The 23,680-nt window shown below is 39.9% G+C and overlaps 1 protein-coding gene and 1 pseudogene across 1 annotated transcript; one reads left to right on the forward strand and one right to left on the reverse strand.

Moving 5' to 3' along the window:
- Positions 1 to 816: 816 nt before the first annotated feature.
- Positions 817 to 3,087, reverse strand: LOC121183925 (annotated as a pseudogene).
- Positions 3,088 to 4,771: 1,684 nt separating this feature from the next.
- Positions 4,772 to 21,779, forward strand: pomgnt1 (protein O-linked mannose N-acetylglucosaminyltransferase 1 (beta 1,2-)). The gene is made up of 22 exons (XM_041041244.1): positions 4,772 to 4,902; positions 5,051 to 5,296; positions 7,828 to 7,930; positions 8,314 to 8,429; positions 9,070 to 9,135; positions 9,694 to 9,807; positions 9,991 to 10,108; positions 10,585 to 10,683; positions 10,830 to 10,957; positions 11,956 to 12,026; positions 12,640 to 12,715; positions 13,221 to 13,304; positions 13,528 to 13,569; positions 14,831 to 14,889; positions 15,798 to 15,870; positions 16,717 to 16,845; positions 16,975 to 17,100; positions 17,426 to 17,490; positions 17,609 to 17,653; positions 17,774 to 17,909; positions 18,158 to 18,267; positions 19,271 to 21,779. Exons 2-22 carry the CDS (start codon positions 5,177 to 5,179, stop codon positions 19,350 to 19,352), a joined length of 1,962 nt encoding a protein of 653 aa, XP_040897178.1. The 5' UTR covers positions 4,772 to 4,902; positions 5,051 to 5,176; the 3' UTR covers positions 19,353 to 21,779.
- The last annotated feature ends 1,901 nt before the right edge of the window (positions 21,780 to 23,680 follow it).

Consider the following 23,680-nt stretch of genomic DNA (forward strand, 5'->3'; position numbering starts at 1 on the left):
TAGGCACAGTGAAATCAGCTGCCAAGAATCTGAATCTGCGTGACAGAGATAGCTTCATCCATAGATACATACATCCTGTACAGTCTGAGTAATGGTTTGATACCACTATAGCTGCTAACAGGCTTTTTCAAAACCCCTCTGGCCAACTCTCGTGCTTCATCTTCAATTTTTTGTCCTTTCATAGCACATACCTCGAGATACAGAGCAGCAAGATATAGGTTTTCTGGATTGTGCTCCTTGGCGATTTTCATTTTCTAGATGTCTAGAGCTCAGATAATCTTGCCTCTAGATTTTTCCAGCAACCCCTGACACAAGACCAACAAATCCCAAGTGAAGTTTAAGTGCTAATTTTTATTTATTTGTTTATTTTGGAGTTGTTACACATCCGCCACCAAACTGAGTTAAAAATTCTGAACAAAGGGACAGTTGGTTTTGTGAATTTACAGAAATAATGGATGCTTTTTTTAAAGTTTCAGCTCATTTGACTACTGTAATACAAAAGTGTATTATCAAAAGTGTGAATTTGATTAAATGTATGAGGAACTTGAAATAGGCACAGTGAAATCAGCTGCCAAGAATCTGAGGAATGTCATGTGAACACGCTGCGTGACAGAGATTAAATAGTTTTGACATTATCCATAAATATGGAAGGAACACGGAAGACATAAACAGAAAAATTATGATAGTGCCAGCTGTGGGTGATGAAACTGCACTGTATCTCACTGAAGTGCAGTCCTTTAGTGGAGGGGCACTAGCCCCTGTATAAAACCATCTTACAATTTACTACAACTCCCACTTCGTTATAGGCTCTTAGTGTTACAGGTTCGCCAGAAACTCCTCTATTTCTGCACACATTCGGTTTCTGTTTCTTTCTCTAATCCTCTCCAGAATACTGATGCTGTTCTCCCGATAGAAAGATTGTTGTGGTATTGCTGCTGCCCTCATATGGTATTCTATCGACTTATGGCTCTCCTTTCGATCGAACTGTAAATGTTTTGCATAGTAGTTGTAAAGCATCTGTGCCCCTTTGGGATCCAGATCACTTTCTAGCAGTTCCTCATATATCTGGTCAGCTGCAGCTTGGCAGTCATTTGACTGTCCATATAAGTTTGCAAGAGATATTTTTCTTTTAAGTGAAGAATCGGGGTAAAGAGAAATTACTTCCCTGCAGAGACTGATCGCTCTGTTGACCATGCTGTGCTCTAGAGGACTGTCCCTGTGTAAAAAGACTCTCATTTTGTAACAGATTGCAGTACACCTCTTCAGATAACGTTCATCTGGATGTCTTTCCAGAGCCTCTTCCGCTAAATCAATAGCTTCATCCATAGATACATACATTCTGTACAGTCTGAGTAATGGTTTGATACCACTGTAGCTGCTAACAGGCTTTTTCAAAACCCCTCTGGCCAACTCTCGTGCTTCATCTTCAATTTTTTGTCCTTTCATAGCACATGCCTCGAGATACAGAGCAGCAAGATATAGGTTTTCTGGATCGTGCTCCCTGGAGATTTTCATTTTCTCCAAGATGTCAGCTCCCAGGTTTTTGTTGCGGCGTTTAAAGGCATTTACTAATGCAAACACATGGCTGGTCTGCCACTCCACCATGTCTGGCTGCATCCTGATAGCTCTCTGGAAGTAATCTGCAGCCAGCAGCTTTTTGTCTTTGCTGAACTTCATCAGAGTCCAGGCTTTTTCAGCATAGATCTCTGGATGGAGCTCGTCCTGCGATGGAGACGGGTATTCATTCATCAGGGCATCGACCTTTGACAGATAAGCCTGACTCTCTGCTTTTTCTCCCTGATGGTAGTGCAGCCAAGCCTGGTTCCCGTAGTTCACCATCAGCCAGGGACCCTCATCTGAGACAGTGTTTCTCATCTGGCGGAAGGCCTCGGCAGCCCTGCTGAAGAAACTCCTGGCATCATCAGTGGACCCCAGCTGGTAGTGAATGTACCCCTGCAGGTTGTAAATGTGACCCAGCCAGTTGTATCCTTCCTTGGTACCAATGTCCTCCAGCTTGTCCCTGAGACGGAAAAATTTGGACCTGCTGGTGTCCAGATCCCAGTTGAAGTGACACTCCAGGGTCTCCAGTTTGGCCTCCATGGTTGTTTCACTCTGAGCAGCACTGATGGAGAATAGAAATGAGGAATATTTCAGTCACATACGTAATAGAGAGAAGAAGAGGGAAACAAAAGGGGATTAAGTGAGAAATAGAGAAACAAGAGCTACAAGGTAGTGTAAGGGCTTCGTTCCCTTAACTAAACTTCTATCTGTTCTTACTAAATGGAGGCTTTTCTGTGGGTGCAGTTAAAGCATGGGGACACTGTCTTGTCTGGATCCACTTTAATGTACCCAAAAGCAACATGGGTGAAAAGCACATCACACATCTTCTTATCACTCTGCCAAATACTCCGACATTAACCAAGACAAACAATAACCCTGAGAAAAATTAAAAATCACAAAACAAATCCTCACAAAACAAATCTCATCTTACAGTAGGAAGAAGGGAAGAAACAGATTAAGTAACAATAAATGAATGATAAGGAAGGAAGAAGTGAATGAAGGAAAAATGCTTCAAAATGAGAAAGGAAGAGAGAGGAATAAAAGGAGCGAAGGACAGGAGAGGAGGAAAAGAAAACTGTAAAGGGGGATAATGAAAGAAAACAGGAAATAAATACTGACTAAAGGAAAGAAAGAAGGAGCAAAGAAATGGTGCTCCAGAAACAGAAAAGCACAAAGGAAAGAAGAAACAGCAAATGGAAAACAAAGAAGTGTATGAGGGAGGAAAGGAGGAAAAGAAGGGAATAAGATGGAATAAGGGGGTAACTGAAGAAAGAGAGATAAAAAGGACAAAATAAGGAAAAGGAAAAGAAGAAAGAATGTAAAAAAAGAACAGGGTGAAGAAAAAAAAAAGGCAAAATCAAATCAGAGACTTTGGATCCATAATATTTAACATATTACTGATGGTATTGATCACAGATTCGACATGACAAAGCAGCAACTAACCTCGTCATCCAGCTGGACTCAGGAGTTTTATAAGCCACTGTTTTCTGCTCTTAATGTATGCTGCTGCTTTGGGTGTGGCACCATAAAATCATCAATGTTCAACTTTTATGCTGTTGTAAACTATGTAATGCTGAGAACTGGATTTGGACTTTCATTTTCCATCATTAGTAAGTACATGAAGCTATGACTCAACAGGTCTAGAGCTCAAATAATCTTGCCTCTAGATTTTTCCAGCAACCCCAGACACAAGACCAACAAATCCCAAGTGAAGTTTAAGTGCTAATTTTTATTTATTTGTTTATTTTGGAGTCGTTACACATCCGCCACCAAACTGAGTTAAAAATTCTGAACAAAGGGACAGTTGGTTTTGTGAATTTACAGAAATAATGGATGCTTTAAAAAAAAAAAAATGTTGCCGTTACTCTCAACTATTTACCATTTAAAACCAAAATTATCTCTTTTATATTTTACTGTTATTCTAGTGACTGCTGATGTGACACACTGGAGTAAATACGTCCGAATGTGATAATCTGAGGTCTCTTCTGTCGTATCAAGCCACTAAAAACCAAAAACACAGTCAAAAGGCCAAAGTTCACGTTCAGTCGTGCATCATAAAATATAATGATGACCGTCTTTATCATGCGGTGGGCGGTTATGAGAGTCACAGTCTTAATTTTGCTGGTCGGTCAACTTATAAATAGAAACGGTTTGTTGCTATCATACTCTGAGTTTCTGGATAAATTCAGAATACCAATTACACCAAAGGAATATGCTGTTATTTTTGATGCTATTCCCTCTGGTGTCCGTCAGTGTTTTAGAACCTGTATTATCATAGATATTAATGTTACATACTCCACTCAAATTTCTATTGAAGATGTAGACATTAATTCTAAACAGTGTAGTAACAGACTTAGGCTATAAGAAATTCTTTGAACATTTATGTACCTTCCGCAGCAAAATTCTTTTGGTGTTCTATGATGGATGATTTACACTGGGAAAAAGCTTGTGGATTTCTCAACAAATATTGCATTAATAATAAAATAAAGGAAGTATGTTTTAAGCTTATACATCGAATTTATCCTGTCAAAGATGTTTTAAAAAGATTTAAATTGGATATAGATTATACTTGTGATTTTTGCAAGCTAAACAAGGAAACTATATTTCATTTATTTTTCCATTGCACACATTCACTTAATTTTTGGACCAATATGCAATTATATATAAACCAAAAATTAAATACAAATGTACTTATTAATGTATTTGATGTGTTGTTATATTTTGTTGATTATAAGCTAAAGAAAAATATGAACCAGGCTATACAGATTCTTATCATTCTTGGGAAATATCATATTGATAAATCGGTCTGGATCCAAACCCTCCTTTGAACAATTCACTGTTGAACTGAATAAATCTGGACTCATTCTCGAACACATGGAGAACCAAAAGGCAACAAGGACTTTTAACATCCTAAAGGAACTGAATTTTATCAGAACTGTTAGAAATATTGTACCCATGGCATATGTTCTGGTCATTGTGTTTATGTACAATTTATTAAACAAAGTTAAGGAGAAAAAAAGAGAGTCACAGTCATAGACTGTATAAGACATGGACGTAGCACCCGTGACGTCACAATGTATTAAATAAAGTTAAGCAGAAAAAAAAGTCAGGTGTCTTATCCAGTCTATGGTCACAGTCTTAACGCTACAGAAAAGATAGAAGAAGAAGAAAAGAAGAAGAAGCACGCTTCGTGACGTCATTTTCCCTGCGACAGAAACTCTGTGCGCCCCAGAGGAACAAACGCCGTACGTGTGGCATGTAGCAGCAGTTGTAGGTCACTTTACTGGATTTTGCTGCGAGCTGTGAAATTGAAACGATAATGCGAGGATCGCCGACGACTCTGTGAGTAGTAATGTTTAGTATCGGAGAAGAAAAGAGTGCGTGAAACTGCAACTGCGGCGACTGCGCTGGACTAAAACAGTGAGCTGGTTAGCTGTTGTTAGCTAAACTTGGTGATTAGCAGCTGTTGTTTTGTTTGTGGGTTTTTTAGGTGACGATGTGACAGTCGGCTTTGCCTCGGTGGTGTGTTGTGGAGCAGCGCATGTCCCGGCCGCAGGAGGTGGAGGAGGGCAGGCGGAGGGTCTGAGCTCTGTTTCGGCGGCTGTCGGTGTCCGGGATGGAGACCTGGACCCCCAACCCGCGAGCCAAGCCTTTCATCCCGCGGCAACAAAGGAGCCTGTACCTCACCTGGAAATACAAACTAACCAATAAGAGGACGATCCGTCGGTTCTGCCAGGTCAGTGAAAAACGAGTAACTGTGTTTTCATGCCTTAATTAACCTCCCCCAGCATGTCAACATGGGTGTGCTATTTGTTATAATAACAATTCTTCTGCTACTACTTCTAATAGTAATGTTAATCATTTTGAAAGGAATTGAAGGCGTCACATTGTCACGTTGCTTGCCAAGTCAAGTTAAATCTCATTCAGATGGACCAGACCCCCAGTCATTGCTGGCCAAGTTCCCTGCTCATTTATGTTTCCATCAACAAGAGAAATACTTGGGACCTGTGTGTTTCACATAACTTTACTGCAGAATGATGATCACAAAGATCCAATGCTAAATGCATTAAATGAACATAGGAATAATGGAACTGATTCTCTTATGAGAAATAATATATCATGTTCAGTTAAATCTTAATCTAAATGAGACCTGTTGACTGATTTGCTTTCCTCCATGCTACCCTCTTAAAGAAAGCATGGAAAACAAAATTGAGTAGAGATGAGTTGTACTTACTAATTGCAAATCAGAGTTTTGGCCAAACCAGATTGAAAAATATTCCTATCCAAATAAAAAGAAGGCTGGATATCATGGCCAGATTAATCCTACAAGTACAGACCTATTAAAAAGTAATAGATCGTCCTTTGGTTTAGTACATGTAAGTCAGGCTGACCTTACCATCTTGGGTTTCTGCCACGAAGACAAGCATCTTTACTTTTTCTGGCATTGTCTCCAAATTTTTCCCAGTCAGTATGTGTTTCTCCTCGTCGTAACCTTAATCTGACTAGAAAAATCATTATAATTGGATTGAAAGACTGTTTGAAGGGGGTTTGAAACACCGGGTTTAGTAGAGAGCAGAGGTGGGACCAAGTCATTGTTTTGCAAGTCCCAAGTAAGTCTCAAGTCTTGGCCCTCAAGTCCCGAGTCAAGTCCCAAGTCAAGACAGGCAAGTCCCGAGTCAAGTCCAAAGTCAAGATTGACAAGTCTCAAGTCAAGTCCAAAGTCCTACACTTTGAGTTTCAAGTCCTTTCGAGTCCTTTTAACCACACAGCAATAATATATTATGTAAGAGGAAAGCATATTAAACAGATGTCAGAACATCCCTTATAGCCACACATGAACTGTATTGAAACTACTCTTAATTACTCATATTATTAATATCAATCTTAACATTGTGTGATAATATATTTTGTATTTTAGTGTGTTACGTTGCAGCACGTAGACCAGCAACTCACGTGTGCAAGCTAACTTGTTTTTTCGTCAATGGACTGCTGGAGAGTAAGAACAACGAGCAGTATAACTTTGTTTTCCTGTCGGAAAAATCCGTCTGACAGCAAGCTAAAACGGTACACATATTCTTAATATAGCGCACATTTAAAGTGACCTTGATTTTATTAGGTTTGCCTCTTTGTAGGTGGCTAAAATATGCGTTGCTGCTAACCGCCGTCTACTGTGTGATACCTTGACTAATGTTATGTATAAGTACCTCAACCATAGCCCTGTTAAAAAAATACTTAACAAAGGTATGAATAAGGGAGTGAACTCACAGTAGACGCAACAAATTACCGTGTTTGCAATGATTTAGCTACACAGCAAAGAAAAATTAGCTACTTAGCCAATAAATGCAAGCTTTCATTCAGAACTTACCTTTCTTTGTGCAACTTAAGATGTCGAACGAAGTTCGAAGTTGTTGCGTCTCCATCTGTAATCTTCGAGCCACATGTTTTGCATACTGCAATTCGTTTTTTATTGACCACCTCGTAGTTTTTATACCCGAACGAAACTATCTTTGGTATCATTTTTTCCAGCTAGCGCGCTGTTTGACAGTCCGTCTTCATTGGTTGTCCTGCAATTTGATTGGATGGATGCTGTCGGATCAAAACAATGTTGATCTAATTTGATTGGATGTTGTGCCGACAGCACATACACACACAGACGCACACATACAAAGAAAGATACAGAGCGTTCCTTAATAACATCCTTTTTAATCTTTGGGTTTTTGAGGAAAGTAGCAAGTCTTGTCGAGTCAAAAGGCTCAAGTCCAAGTGAAGTCACAAGTCATTGATGTTAAAGTCCAAGTCGAGTTGCAAGTCTCTTTACATTTTGTCAAGTCGAGTCTAAAGTCATCAAATTCATGACTCGAGTCTGACTCGAGTCCAAGTCATGTGACTCGAGTCCACACCTCTGGTAGAGAGCATTGCAGGGTGACTGTTCCCCGCTGTGCTGAGTGTTTGCTCAGATGCTGCACTTGAGGTGCTCATTCAGAGGTATTCACAGCTCACTTTAAACAGCACTGGATTGATAGGTTACCTTCTTACACCACATCTTACTTGTGGCAGCAGTTACCCGAACTTTTTCTTTTCCACAGAGCAGCATACAGACAGTGTGAGTCACAGTGTGTAACAGTGGTTTTCGTAGCAGATGCCCATTTTAAAATTCCACTAGTCCCTTTATTTAACTCACATGTTAACTATAACTAAGAACATCCTGATTTGAAATGAAATAAGCTCAGATTCTAAACTGAATGCTGTTTTCTTTTCTTATCACAGGCTGGTGCTGTGTTGTTTCTGCTGATAACTGTTATAGTCAACATTAAACTTATCTTAGACACAAGAAGAGTAGCCAATGAAGATGCTGTAGTCCAAGAATATGGTAAGAAACATGGTCAAATACTTTGATAGGTGTTGCAGAAAATGGTGTATTTTTTATCAATCCATCCATTTTATTTTAAATTCACAGTTAAACCTTGTTAAAAAGCCAGATGTTTAATTTGGGTTACACAGCTTTGACAGCAGACATTGGCAGCCAGTAGTGTATTGGCCTGTCGCGAGATACTTAACATCTCACCCCACAGTGTTTGGTCTGTTCATAAGTCTTTTCTCCTGAGAATCTGACTGGTCATTGATTTCTTTTAAACACTTGCAGTTCAAATAAATTGAAAACTGTGTTGTGTAGATTTTGAAAAACACTGTTGTGGAAATGTTTCCCCCATGGCTTTACTGTGAGGTACATAATCTTGGTCCTGTGCTCTGTAGAGGATGCAGTCCCCAACATGGAGACACCACGCAGGCCGGCTAATGGACGCAAGGTCCTGGACATTGAGGTGTATTCCAGCCGCTCCAAGGTCTACGTGGCAGTGGATGGAACCACTGTGAGTTCAGTTGATTGACTGATTCAAATTTTGGTCTTTATCATAATAGTAATAACCTTTTACTCAACAAGTTAATATCTGAGATCTGGGATCACAGCACCATTGTTTTAATTAAATTTGAGGTAAGAAACATGAGCAGTGGGACAACCAGATAGGCTAGCCAAGCAAACCAAACAGTAAAATCAATACCTAAAATATTTGCAGAATGTTCTTCACAGATTACACGCTCTGATGCCCTGGATCTTCTTCATTGTCCTTTACATGTACCTGCATCAAATTATACACCAAAGTACAAACTACTAGTAGAAAATGATGTGATGTAACTTGGTGTGTGTGTGTATGTGTTTTTTGCAGCAAATAATGTGTGTTAGTGATGTCACTGTGTTCCCAGATCTCTGAAAATTAACGTAGAGACTGCATTGTTTTTATTATTGATAGAACTGATGGGAAAAAACATATGAAAATAAGATCCAGCTAGGCTAGGCCAAACATGTCTCTGACCTATCTCTGTACAGGAAATCCATCTTCTCTGATTACCAAACAAGAGGATCTGCCCAAAATGTCAGACTGTTCCTTTAATCATGTAGTTACACTATTAAGTAAGGGTATAACTGATGTTTATTTTGCCGGTTGTCTGCAGGTTTTGGAGGACGATATGCGGGAGCAAGGCAGAGGCATTCATGTGATAGTTCTCAACCAGGCAACTGTAAGCTTCTGTTGTTTTTTCTTCATATTAAAGTTCAACAAATGACTTTTCTTGCATTTCAGTTTCACATTTTTATTTTAAACTATCACTGATTTATTAATAAAGAGAATTAATGCTTCTTTAACCTTGTCCTCCACTGTATGAATAGGCTGATGAATTTCCAGATTGTGATATTATGTCTGTTCGAACCCCGGTCTGGGCTCTTCTGTGTGGAGTTTGCATGTTCTCCCTGTGCCTGCGTGGGTTCTCTCCCACAATCACAAAAAAAACATGCACATTAGGTTAATTGGCTATTGGCTGTTAATAATAGTAATAATAATAATCATTATAATAGTAGGAATAATCATAATAATAATAGGAGCGGGTGCTAAGGTAATGATAGTGTCATACAATCAAGACAAAAAAGAAATAAAATAAAAGAACTACCAACACTTGAGAACCACTTTCCCTTTTTAAAAAATCTGTTCCTCAGTGGGAAAAACCGTCTTTTTTTTTTCTCTTTAAAAATGGGTCATAGGTCAAATAATCAATCAGTGTCTGTTGCTGTGTCTGTCTCAGGGTCATGTGATGGCCAAGAGGATATTTGACACCTACTCTCCCCATGAGGATGAAGCTATGATCCTCTTCCTCAACATGGTGACCCGGGGTCGAGTCCTCATCTTTACCATAAAGGTCAGTCTCTGCTGCTGTTCCACTGATGAATGAATGAATGAGGTGTCAGGTTTTCATGTTACGTTTATATACACACAGGCAATTCAGTTCATTTCAAATTTATTTATATAGAATTGAATTGTGTGTGTGGCTGGTGACAAAAGTCTGAATGAATGAGCGGAGAACCGTGTTTTCATCCTGCAGGATGAGGGAACGTTCCACCTTAAGGATGCTGCTAAGAACCTGCTGAAGAGTCTTGGCAGCCAGGTGTCCCTCAACCTCAGCTGGAGGGACATGTGGACTCTAGTGGTGAAGAAAGGAGGTAGACGAGTTAACTTCACTTTCAAGTAGTCAGTGGTGTCTTGCTATTTAATTTCCGATTTATGATTGCCGTCCCTCACGTGTTGAACAATGACGTGAGAAACTTAACAGCAACATTTTTGTTAAGATGCTCCATAGACCTCACTGTGAACAGTGATTCACAGGTGATTTAAACACAGACTGAGAGGGGGTATTTCTGATTACAGATCCTTCTGTTTAAACAAAATCAGATTAGATATGTGTAGTGTTTTAGGATCTGAGAAGTCTTAAACAACAGGCCTTCCTGGACTGTATTTCACCTTTGTTTTTTTACAAATAGTCATCAATAAAAAAAGAGAAGAGCTCAGCCACGGGGGAAAGCCTGGAATAAGCTGGAATTCATTATTAATTTAATCAAACCATTAAACTTACTTTATGAGATTATTCATATTGACCTGCTGGCTGTGTGTGTGTGCGTGTGCGTGTGTGTGTCTCCAGGTCAGGTTTATGGAGAGAAGCACTCTAAGTCTCCGGCTCTGTCCACATGGGGAGACCCTGTGCTCCTGAAGACTGAGGTACAGCTCACGGCCTCTGAAGGTAAGATACAGTTCTAACGTGCCTGTGTCTAACTGATCATGTTGCTCTGCCCCTTGATGGCCAAAACTGAACCAAGCTAAAAGAAATGTAAAATGGTGGGTATCATGCTTTAAACCACTCACTCAGTGTTCTTATCCATCCTGCAGAGGCAGAGTGCCACTGGGCAGACACTGAACTGAACAGGAGGAGGAAGCTCTTCTGCAGCAAAGTGGAAGGATACGGCAGCATCTGCAGCTGCAAGGACCCAGCACCCATAGAGTTCAGTCCTGACCCTGTAAGATGCATAACAAGACCTGTTTCACTGTTGAATTGTTTTTCAGACTGTTTGATTCATTGAGCAAGATGTGGCAGGGACAGACAGAAAAGCCTGATTGTAAGGAGGCATTGATTTACTTATTTTTTTATGTAATCACATGACATCAAAAAGCATTTTTCTCCAGGATCCCTCCAAATGTTGGTTTGTTCACATACCTTTTCCCACAGTATTATGTAGTTAATATTTGGCACAGTATTTTATAGCTGAACAATAACCTTAAAGTAGACAATAAAGGTAAAACAAAATTGTCAATAATCAAATTGTTGCATTAAAAATAAAGAAAAATGTAGGTGTTCACTGCAGTGCATATCTGACTTAAATCACTGCAACACAAATAATTAGGGCTGCAGCTATCAACTATTTTCATTCTTTCAGATTCCTAGGGCTTGAAGTGACAGTTAAGTGATTATCAGATTAGTTGCGGATTCATCTATAAATAATGTTGAATATGAAGAAAAATGTAATGAGTAAAATATTACTGCCATTTTTGTGTCACATGATTTTGCAGTGTAATGTAATTCAGTGTAATGTTGGAATCTAAACTCAGAAATGGAATTTTTGCTGTTTCCATAATTGGAACAGGAGATTTAAGAATCCAGCTTTGTCCTGGAGAATGTTGATTCTGTGGCTGTGTTCTCTGGTATCTAATTGGCCTTTTCACATGTTTTTATGTGCATGGCAGAGAGTTCAGGATAAGCTCAGGTGTTACTTCAGTGGTGCAGGGCAAAAGGAAAGATCATTATCCATAGCAGTGCATTCTTTTATTCTGACTGAAGCTCACGCAGAGCATTTTCTGTAGTACAGATGCACTGAAAGTACAGATTCTGTCCCATCATTGCACTGTAAGTACAGATGCTCTGATGCAGTATCTTCATCAGAGTAAAGGGGAGAACTCTGTTTACTGTACATGTAGACACATTCAGTTTTTACTCACTTTCTTTTCTTTCTCCTTTCAGCTTCCCAACAATAATGTCTTCAATGTCCCCGTGGCTGTCATTGCAGGGAATAGACCCAACTATCTATATCGGTAAGATCTGAAAACTAATGATGTACCTGTGATGAAAAGGATTGCCACGCCTTTTTTGTTCTTTGTTTATGAAAGGAAACAAATCAGTGGAGACTGAAATTGCTTCAAAAAGTCAAGATTTTTATTTGTTTCAGCTACGTATTAATGCAGTCTTTTTCTCCTACCACACAGTAAGTAGAGTGAAGGTTACGCCATAGATTTTTACTTGCCATCTATAAAAATATTTGTACTTATTTGTTGGTTTTTCATAGATAAACTGCATTCAGTACCTGAACTTTAATCTTAAACAAATGAAGATAAATGAGTCCCATAGACCGTAAATATTCCTGTTAGTAAATTACTTGCTGCTCTATGTGACATTTGAAATTGATTGCAGAGAAAATAACCTCAGTTTATAAAACAAAGTGAGAGCTGCAATAAGCTGCCGTTGTCAAAGCAGCTTATTGCTGGTCCTTTCCTTAGAAATACATTTGGTAATATTAATGTAAAGGAAAATTACAATTTACCTGTCTGTCCTCGTTAAATTAGAACAAATCACACAGTTACGCTGTGATACAGAGCCAGAGAATAAATGACTAAAACAACATCACAGCCAGTTGTTGTCCGTTTTCAGAATGCTGAGGTCACTTCTTTCAGCTCACGGTGTCAACCCACAGATGATCACTGTCTTCATTGATGGATATTATGAGGTACCACTTTTATTTCCTCTTGAACTTTTGATCAGTACACCACCTGATGATGATAATGATAATGATAATAATAATAATAATAATAATAATAATACTAAACTTTATTTCTGTATCACTTTTCAGAGTTGGTGCTTTACATGGTTGAATCTGGATCAAAATATTTCAGGACTAAGGCAAAAAAAAAAAATCAGGCAATTAAAATAATACAAAATAAAATATAATTTAAAAAGTGACAATATGAATAATAATGATAATGAGACATGAAGACATGTTGGCAATAAAGAGTTTTTTAAGAAGATGTGTTTTAGTGAGTTTAAGTGCTTTAAAAGATGTCACTGATTCTGCAGCCTCAGATACTTGGGAGGGAGGTCCAGAGCTGGAGGAGCCTGGTCAACACACTCGAGCCTGGACTTAGGAAAAGCCAGCAGAGCCCTCCTGCTGCATTATTTTGACAAACCGCTTCACCCATCATGCATGTTGTTTTTCCTGTGCGTCTTTGACTCAGGAGCCTATGGATGTTGTAGAGCTGTTTGGACTGAAAGGAGTTCAACACACACCCATCAGCATCAAGAATGCCAGAGTGTCCCAGGTGAACAACAGTTAGAGCTTCATTGATGGGTTAACACCAAATTCACCTCCCTCTGACTCTATGTTTCCACTTTGTGCATCACTCTGAACTGTCACATAGATAAAACAGCCTTGAATTTCAGCATCGGGGCATTAAAGTGACTGGTGCCGCTGACAGATTTGCTTTTAATTGTTCTTTTTTTCTGTAGTGAAAATAAACCGTTTGTCTCTGCTCCCTGTCGCAGCACTACAAAGCAAGTCTGACTGCAACCTTCAACCTTCACCCAGTGAGTACTTTGGTTCCCTTTTTCAAGACAAATGGCACAGAGTTACTCTTTTATGTAGGTCATGAATGTCATGTTGAGCTGTAGGATGTGACACTCAAACCCTCAGCTCTTTGGTATCAACAGGGTTCCTGCGGGGTCTTAAAAAGTCTTAAAAGTATTGAATTTACAAATCTACATTTAATACCTTAAAAAAGTCTTAAAATGTATTAAATTTGATGTCATAGGTCTTAAATTATGTTGTCATAAACTCGCTCGTTGTATTGTGTTTAAATGTGTGGGAAATCTCCAACCTGCAAAGAAAGTAACGTCATTTCCACCTGTTCCAACCTGACAATGTGTGTTGAAATTAGCAGCAAGGTGTGGCTAACTCTGCAGCCCACCTGATGAGCTCGCAGGTGCGGCAACACTGCAAGAAGAAAGTAGAAATGTAAACAGTATGGGGAAGTGCAAGTTTAAATGTTTGTGGTTAGAGAAAAGGTCATTCTCATCTTGGTTGACGCCAGTGGAAGGGAATGTGTTTGAGGCTCACTGCACCTTGTGCAAGAAAACGATTAAATTAGGGACAATGGGAGGCATCAAGGCGTTGGAGTCACACGAGCTGTCGTCCAAACACAGAGCTCAGGTAAAAGTTAGAAAGCAAACTCCTGCCATCTCTGCTATGCTTGCCTCTGCGTCGGGTCCATCAGCTAATGTTAGCCCCCAGCACCAGCGAGTGCCTCCAGTACAGTCCTTGTCAAGTAGTGGGGCGCACCACGGGGGGGGGGGGGGGGGGGGGGGGGCAGAGCTGAGAAATTGACTCTTGACTGAAATTGACTCTTGACTGATTTGATCTGTATTTACACAGTTTACACACACACACACAGAGTTCTGTGAGTAGTATACATTTAATATTCAATCTGCTGATGTAAATAAATACATTTTCATAAATTCCAGAAATATTTTTTTTTCCCAGTATGTCCGTGAAATGGGCATTAAATTCTGTTCTAAGTGATCTTGAGAGGGTCTTAAAAAGTCTTAAATTTAACTTGTAGAAATCTGTAGGAACCCTGATCAAGCACTCAGACTCTGAAGCAAGCTGTAAGAAACTGGGGTGTTTTATTGTTTTAAAGTTTTTCACATCATTAAGAACAAAAGCTTTTTGACTTTTTTTTGGACCTACTTTTATATTGTATTATAGGTCAGTTGTCTTGTGAGTTGCGCTTCATAGAGTAAATCTCAGGACGGCAGTGACCCAGCACGTGTTGTTCTTGATTTTTATCAGGATGCCAATTTTGCCATCGTCTTAGAAGAAGACCTGGATATCTCCATTGACTTCTTCAGGTAAGTTCTCCAGAATGCACAACCACGTCTGATTCATAACTTGTTGATTTGCAGAAGATTAATCTGTAACTATTTTAGTCTTTTTTTCATGCAACAGTACAAAACATTTGTGGGTTCGGGCTTCTGAGATGTGAGGATTTGCTGCTTTTCTTTGTCATAAATGAAAGTATATTTAATGTCTTTAAGTTCTGACTGTTTAACCAGTGGCCATGGGAAATTATAATGTACTCCACACTGTCAGCACTCATAAACCCTCATAGCTGCCTAAATCACCACTAGGTGGCAGTAGATCCACAGTTCTAGAAACTGCTGGAAACGCCCCAGAGCACTTTTGTTGGACAGATTTGTCTTTGAACCGTGTCTTTGCTGCTGAAAAAGCTCCAGCTCCCCTCCTGGGCTGACTGGTCTGTTTGAAGCATTGACTTCAGATAGTTCAGAAGCCGTCGTCTCACTCACTTTTAAAGCCTCTCTCAGGTAAATAGGGTGAAAACCAAAGTGGGGCCTCCTATCGTCACAGACGAGACTTGTTTTTGAGTAATGTTTACAACTATAAATGAAATATTTCAAAGGTGTGAGTCCTTATAAAGTTAAATTTTCAAAGTGTAATAATAATTAAATTGTTATATGTTGGAGGCACAATATAACACACGCTCTGTAAGATGTAAGATCTTCAGTTTGTCGTATTCAGCAAGCAAGTGCAATTTTTTTCTGGATTAGGTTTTAAAAAATGTCACCAGCAAAAAAGGTTAAAGGTTAAAAAGATTAAAAAGGTTAAACAGTCCTTCCTGATTTCTCTGGGGTTTATTGTCACTGTCAGTTTTCTGTTGGACAGTGATATTGTTATTACTAATAATGCAGCTGTTTTTGTCAGTACTAATGCTGCTGATCTTTTTCTGTTTTTCTTGCAGTTTTCTGAGTCAGACCATCCACCTGTTGGATGAGGATGACAGTCTGTACTGTATCTCAGCCTGGAATGACCAGGTGAGTGCTTACTGCTTCATCCTGTGCCGGCGATAGCCAGGGCCAGACGCATTATGTTTTCAGGTTGTCCGTCTGTCCGTTCGTCCCGGATTCTTCTGCATGCGATATCTCAAGAGCGCTTTGAGGTCTTTCTGTCAAACTTTGCACAAATGCTGACTGTGACTTAAGGCAGATATGAAAGGAGTTTGGAGGTCAAAGGTCAAAGATCACTATGACCGTGTTTACGTTTTCTTGGCAATGCTATATCTTAAGAACCCTTTGAGGGATTGTCTTCAAACTTTGCACAAGTGTTGACTGTGATTCAAGGATGAACTGATTAGATTGTGGAGGTCAAAGGTCAAGGTCGCTGTGACCTTAATGCAAATGTTGTGCTTCAGAATGTGTTATCCCTACAATGCTTTGAGAGATGTTCTTCAAACTTTGCACATATTATTGCTGCTTTTCAAAGATGGAATCAATGTATTGGAGGTCAGAGGTCAAAGGTCAAGGCCACTGTGATCTTGTGTAAGTTTTGCTTGTGAACACCCAACACTAACCTTCCCAAACATTTCCATTATCACTACAAAACACCCATAACCTCTACCTCTACATTTGCTACAAACAGGCACCCAACCGCGCGGAGGCAAACCACCGCCATGTGGTACTTCTCGTTTAATGGACAGTAATTTGTCCCTGTCCACTGTTTACAACAAAAATTGTTGTGTTAGAGTAGAGGTGCGGGTGTGAGGGTCTTTAGCTGGTAAGAGTTGCGTAACTGATGTCTGAATAGGAGTCCCTGGTGTGCCTTCAACAATAGAACGTGATGAGGTGACTTTGTCATGAACAGCTGTTGTTTTTGTTGTACAGGGCTATGAACACACAGCGGAGGACCCTGCCCTGCTCTACAGAGTGGAGAGTATGCCCGGCCTGGGCTGGGTGCTGAAGAAGAGTCTCTACAAGGACGAACTGGAGCCAAAATGGCCAACACCTGAGAAGGTGTTCGAGTTTTCCATTTTTGCATTAAGGTTTCCTAAGCAGTGCCTCTGGATGTTTTTCGTGCTCTGCATGATTCTTTAAATGTGTGTGAGGTTGTAAACTGTGTGTGTATGTTTTTGTGTCTTGTAGCTGTGGGACTGGGATATGTGGATGCGAATGCCGGAGCAGAGGAAGGGCAGAGAGTGCATCATCCCTGATGTGTCCCGCTCCTACCACTTTGGCATTATCGGCCTGAACATGAATGGATATTTCCATGTAAGAACTAAAGGAAAATTTTCTAAAGTCCTGATAATTCAACGGACGTTAGTTAAAACCACGGCCCAGTACGATCCCATTTAACATCAGAATCCTCACAGTTCACCAATAATAATCGTAATGTCAGTCTTAAGTCACACAAGACATCAGATCTGTCTCTATCAGCCCTGTAATATGAACAAAATGCACTGTGATGTGTTTTTTCTTAAATTTTAAGGTGACTGACGTGGTGTTTTACTGTTGTAGTAAAATTTCTGGTTTGTTTATCGCTCCTTTGCCTGATCCTGTTGCCCTACCCCTGACCCCCATCTTTTCTGTCATATAGGAGGTGTATTTCAAGAAACACAAGTTCAATACTGTTCCCAATGTGCAGCTGAAGAATGTTAACAGGTGTGTACACCCAGGACCTGGAGACGTGCTGTTTTTCACACTATGAGCTCTTGAATTGTGTCTGAAAACTGGTTTGGTGACAGTGACAGTCTGGTGTTCTTGTCCTTGTTCCTCACAGCTTGAAGAAAGATGCATATGAAGTGGAAATCCAGAACCTGTTGAAGTCAGTAAGATTTTATTGGCACTAGAGGATTTCTTATGACTGTGGAAAAACTACAAAAATTGTGAGTATGGTTAATGTAACTGTGTGTGTGTATATATGTGTGTGAATGAATGACTCCAGGGAAGCAGAGGTGCTGGACCACACTAAGAACCCATGTGAGGACTCGTTCCTGCCGGACTCCGAGGGGAAGAGCTACATCATGTTCATCAAGATGGAAACAGAGACGGACACATCCACCTGGACCGAGCTTGCTAAGGTACGCATACATTAGATTCGCAAGGTCTTGTATTTGAAATGAAGAGCTGATGTGCTGTGTTTTAGAATTCACTGCCAAACATTAATATTTCGAAATGGAAACACAAGTGATTTCAAAGAAAAAGAGAGCAAAAAATACTCGATCTCTCTGTCATAACCACATTTTTTTTGCTGATGAAATGAACCCTATTTTGCCATAAGGAACAGGATAATTCAGAGCATTCTTTCCTCTCTGTGTCTTCTGTTCAGTGCCTGCATGTTTGGGACTTGGATGTACGAGGATACCACAGAGGCCTGTGGCGGCTCTTCAGAAAACGTAATCACGTCCTGGTGGTAGCCGTGCCGATCTCTCCGTACTCGTAAGTAAAACTGAAATTATACTTCGTTCGTATAGATGTGGAGGCCTGCTTTATGTGAATTGCATCATCTGCCCATGTCCATGCTCAGCTCAGAGTTTGACAACGCTGACTTTACAAACATGTCTGGCTCTGCAGATACCCAGTGCAGTATCAGCACAAAGGTGTGACTTTCTGCTGTTTGCTTTTAAGTAGATCATGCTGGTGTAGACACACACAGATGGCTTTGTGCCCCTCTTGTGTTTCTAAGAGTATCCTAAAAGCCTTTGGGGTTCAGGAATATGGTAACATGTAACACCCTGCTGCAGTGATCCATTGTTTTTAGGCAATTATCTTTGCAGCACTGAGCTTGTATCATGATACTTGGCAACTGCAGTCCTCTGTCGGTGTGGATGCGTTCAACCACAGTTCTGTTGTGCACCACAATTGTTTTGACAGTTCCCACAGCAGAACAAAAACATTCAGGGCAGTGTATAAGTTGAAAGGTGCGCACAACACACTTGTAAGCATGTGGTTCAGCTCGTATCCAAACCTGTAAAGTAGGAATGAAGCTTGAGCTGGCACATGGACTGCGTTGGGTTTGACTTTTCATAAATATGTAATTATAAGTTGTTTAATCTTATTCCAGGTTTCGCTCAACCTGAGGCAAAGTGTGAGTAATGAGTATCTGGTGATGAATACCTGCGAGGAGTATTCAGTTTTTTTTCCACTCTGTCAACTTAACTAACAGCTGGAAACTCTGTAGAACATATTTACTGTCTCTTTTGCCTGAGCTTCTTTGTTGTTTTTGCAACAGCTCTTGACAAATCTTGGTATTTGCTTTTCTTATGAGGAGAGTGAATACAGAGGCCGATAAGTACAGATGCCAAAAACCACGTACAAAACAAAATCCATCCCCAGCAGCAACAAATGTGTCGCTATCTATCCTTTTCTTATCTTTTTACCACTGTCTGTCCACTATCTGTCTCTGTCCTCCTGTCTGTCCGTCTCTTTGTCTCACGACCAGTGTGAAGAGACCGGCCAGTGTCACTCCCATTCACTTAGAGCCTCCACCCAAAGAAGAGGGTGCACCGGTGGAACAGATGTAGACCTGATGTTACCCTGACACACACTCGCACACTTGAACCGTCCCAGGCCTTAACACTTCTCCACCAAGTCACCGAACCACTAATAATCTAGCCTGGGACGCACAACTGCAAAACTGACTTTTCCTAGATGTTGAGCGTGTGTATGAGAGGATACCTGGGAAATGGAGTCCTTCTTTTTCCAGAATTTTTTTTTTTAATCAAAAGTGGGATTAACACTACAAACTGCACTATTAAATCTTGTCCGGAGGCTTGAGGAGGAACGGTAATGCTGAACCGGTTTTGGTTAAATATGAAACAACTAAAACATTATATGACGGCCAACAGCTGTCTCTTTTCTGTTCCTTTGACTGCTTTGGGTTGAGCCGCGGTCTGTTCGATTGTAGTTAAACCTATAATGTTTCGACAAGAACGGTACAGATGACTCAAACACACACTCACCAGTGAATTTGCAAGTTTTTCTTTTAGTTTGTGTTTTTAAACTACCGAGTGCTTTGCCCATCGTGTACATATGTTTTAACTTATCCCTATTTATTTTACATATATCAATCAAAACGAGTTTAGTGGTTTGTTTGCTTTTTTTTAAAAAATCCAGTTTTATCAAGATCAGAGCGTTTTTTTTAAGAGCCTAACGTTTACAAAAAAACCCTGAAATGATAATGTATATATATGCCTATATATTTTTTGATGAAAATTTTAAAGGTCAGCATATTTTTCAGCCTTAGATATTGAGTTTGAGTGAAAGAGTTGAGCTGATAACAGCCCTGTGGGTTTTTACTTCTATTGACTGCTTGGGTCAGTTGCCTCGGATCTGGCTTCGTTAGGGAGACTCAAATGGTGGCTGAGAGACGTTAGAAAACATTCACAGTTTTAACAGCATCTTCTTGTTTTCTTGGTGTCAGCCACTGCAGAAGCTGGAGGTTCCAACACTTGAACGTTACACAATGACATTAGACACAAACTTTAGGCAGGTTATGCAGTCTTCATATAGGCAGAATGCAGAAAGACCATCTGGGTTACCACGTCACTGAAGAGACAGACGGATATGAAAAGGGTCCTCATGTATTTAATGACGTAAACCACCAGGAAGCGGTACCAGTGTTAACTCGTCTTCTTTACAGTTATCGATGTGAGGAGGTATTAGCTTTGATATTTGCCTTATTTTTTTATGTCCGTCATCTGTGGTAGAAATGTTGGGAGGTCTTTTCGCTTTTATCACCTGCAGGTTGTCAACAACCAAATTATTATTCCAAGATGCCACTATGAACCTGCTAATATCAGTATACAGAAGCTCAGAGTGATCATAGTTGCTGCTTTGGTATTAGGTCCATTATATCAAGATCACAACTTAAATATCTTTCAAAATAACAAGCAGGTTTTAATCATTATTCAGACTTAGCATCTCATTTTCCTGAGGTTTATCCTGAGGTGAATGGTCAGTCGTCTTTTTCTTGTAATCATTTCAAAAAATGAAATGTAGTTGTCAGCAAATATAAGAAGATTTCTTTTTTTTGAAACTGTTTAACATGTTTGACGGTAGTTTAAACTCCCACCACGAAGCATCTGTAACTGGTGCTTGATATAAATGAACAAATCCTAACAGTGTTTTACAACGCATGTCTCACCCCTTTATAGACATGACAAATGATTACAACTGTGTTATCAAATATCTGTTACCTGTTCATACACAAGTTGCTTCATATGAGAAGTTATACTTGTTGACACAGTGCTAAACCTGCTCATAGATGCTAAAGAGGAGAGGTTAAAGTTTTTACCCAAATCAGAAGAGATAAACCCTTTCAGTGTCTGTCTCCGTAGTGTTCTGGTTATTTCACCTATAAGAGCAGTGAAACGCTTTGTCCGCCACCTGCTCCATCTCAGTCTGTAAGTGCTTTCCAGCTGACGTCACACTGCACCGACTAAATGAATGAATGAATGCCTGGGTCATGTTCTAACGCAGCTCGATCAGTATTCGCAGAGTGGTTTGATTTAATTGTGCGTATTTGTGTCTTCAGACATCCACATATTTACGGTCTTCAGTCAGATAATCCCGTCAGACACTACCGCTTCTTCAGCAGTATTACAGCCCATGTCGTGACTGAATTAATGGATATTTGTGTCCTGGAAATTTCAGTTTGGTTTTAAAGCAGTGAAGAAGTAGAATCGATTTACTTCTTCATTTTGGTCTTTCAGTTCACTCTAGTTTCTGTCGTGGTACGTGTTCTCCTCTGTTGAATCGAGAGATTTAAAATTAAATCTCCTCAGAAACACAGTAGATTTTTTTTTTTTAATGCTTTGACATAATTTGGGAAATACTGGTAGGTACCTTGGATGAGTGACAATGAGGATCTGTGGACATGCTGTAAGTTTAAATTGCAGTTGGACATGACAACCTTTATCATGGAAATGAATAAAGACATTTTTTACTGATGTTTCATACTGCTGTTTTTTTCTTTTGAGGCTGAACTGTATGTTATTTAAATAATTCATATCAGAAAGATTTATTATTACTGCATATTATTCATGGAATAAACTTGGAGCTATTGTTATTCTTAGCTGATATTTTTGTAGTTGTGTGGCCTTGTGCTGCCTGCAGATTTCCCAGGGGAGCATCAGGCAAAGCAACGGTGAGAGGAAACGCATACAGCGAGGGAAATGTATGCAAATCCTCAGAGCTTGGTGGATTTCTGCAGCCGCTGCGGTTGACCAAGGACAAATGTGGCTTCCTGTCCTTTGAGCTCTGACTTTCATAACCTGTGATGTAATAAATTAGAAGCAGAAGTTTGAGTTTAAGTAATCAGGTACTTGTTAAAGTCCAGTTACTGGGAAAGAAGAAACATTTGATTGCATTTTGAATACTTTTAGATTTGATTTTCCCACTTTCCAAGCAGCCTCAGGTTTCCCTATGTCACACTCTGCAGGGATCCATCACAGGTCACATCATATCAGCTCATATTACTCTCAGCCTTTTTAGTAAGTCAGCGTTTTTTTTTTTAACAATCTACAGTTGCATCTGGAAACTCCCAAATCCGTTTGTATTGTCTTTGCCCATGAGGTGTTCCAGCAGTTGTTCTTTTGGGCTTGGAATTCAAGTGCGAAAAGCAAATTTCAAGTTAAGTGGCTAGTGTTTCAAGTGATTGAATGCTGACCATTACAACGGCATGCAGTTTGAATTTGATTTGCGTTAACAGTGGTGTTTCTTTAACCCGAGCCCAACTCATGTCAATACAGGGGCCTGATAATCAATATTCAAACATGGTGCAGCCCGTGTGTCTCTGTTATATGGTTTTTATTTACCAGGTTAAAACTTGAGATTTGAGGATGTTTTTGCTCTCATGTTTTCACTTATCTGATTTTATCTTGATGGATTTTACTCATTCAGTCGGTTTGTGCAAAAGCAGCAGGGATACAGATTGTGTGAAAATAATAATAACACATTAAATCTGGTTCTGGGAGAGACTTCAGGTCTTGTCAGTAGAAGCCACAGTATCATTACTACATTGTCTGATCTGAATTCCAGCAGATCAGACATGCAGTTTCGGTGTCAGCTCTGTGATTGGATCCCGCTAAGTTGTTATTAACTGCAATTATCGCTTCAGCTCACTTAAAGAGGTAGTCCAGTCTGACTGAAAACAGCTCAGGGTGCTTGAATTCTGGTCTGAGTGAGTATCCATCCTTTATGCGTGTCTTCAGCAGGCACCAAACTCGTGTCCATGTCATGTGTCTGTGAGCTGTTGACACTATTAGCCAAACGTTTGCATCAGGTCTAATTAAGATGGATGTTCAGGTCTGTTTTACTCATGATTGGCTGAATGTAAAGCAATAGTAATTGTGTGTTGCTACTGCATGTGTGTGTCCATTTTACATGTGGCATTTGTTTGATTGTCTACGCACACACACACTTGTCCATCATCACCAGCTCCAAACCTGGTCATTTGTGCCTGTCAGTCAGAAGTCACTGGTTCGTGTGTGTGTGTGTGTTTGCTGCCTTTTAAATGTCATTTTTGACCTATTGAGCATTCTGATGAGCTGAGCTCAGAGGCTGATGACTGCGATGTAGATGGAATATTGATTTTGTGTGTTTGTGTGAGAGAGGTGCGGGGGGAGCGGGGGGGGTTATTGTTAAACATGGAGCTCAGCAGCACTGAGATGATGACAGATTTAACTCTGAATGCCTCACAGGTTTATAATTGGTTGGAAAAGCGAACATGGTTTGCCTTCTTGCTCCTCTTCCTTCGCTGTTGCTGTCATGACATAATGGTGGTAAGAAGAAAGTAAAATTAAAATGATGAACAAATACAATCTATTTTGACAACCTGTTTTAACCACTC

This window comes from Toxotes jaculatrix, chromosome 6, assembly GCF_017976425.1.
Source record: "Toxotes jaculatrix isolate fToxJac2 chromosome 6, fToxJac2.pri, whole genome shotgun sequence".
Lineage (NCBI taxonomy): Eukaryota > Metazoa > Chordata > Actinopteri > Toxotidae > Toxotes > Toxotes jaculatrix.

What these genes read in the sequence shown, in the direction of transcription:
- pomgnt1 (XM_041041244.1), top strand. Translation starts at nt 5,177, where the DNA reads ATGGAGACCTGGACCCCCAACCCGCGAGCCAAGCCTTTCATCCCGCGG. An exon ending in CAGCTGAAGAATGTTAACAG is followed by an intron (nt 17,491 to 17,608) that starts GTGTGTACACCC and finishes TGTTCCTCACAG; the next exon opens with CTTGAAGAAAGATGCATATG. An exon ending in CCTGGACCGAGCTTGCTAAG is followed by an intron (nt 17,910 to 18,157) that starts GTACGCATACAT and finishes TCTTCTGTTCAG; the next exon opens with TGCCTGCATGTTTGGGACTT.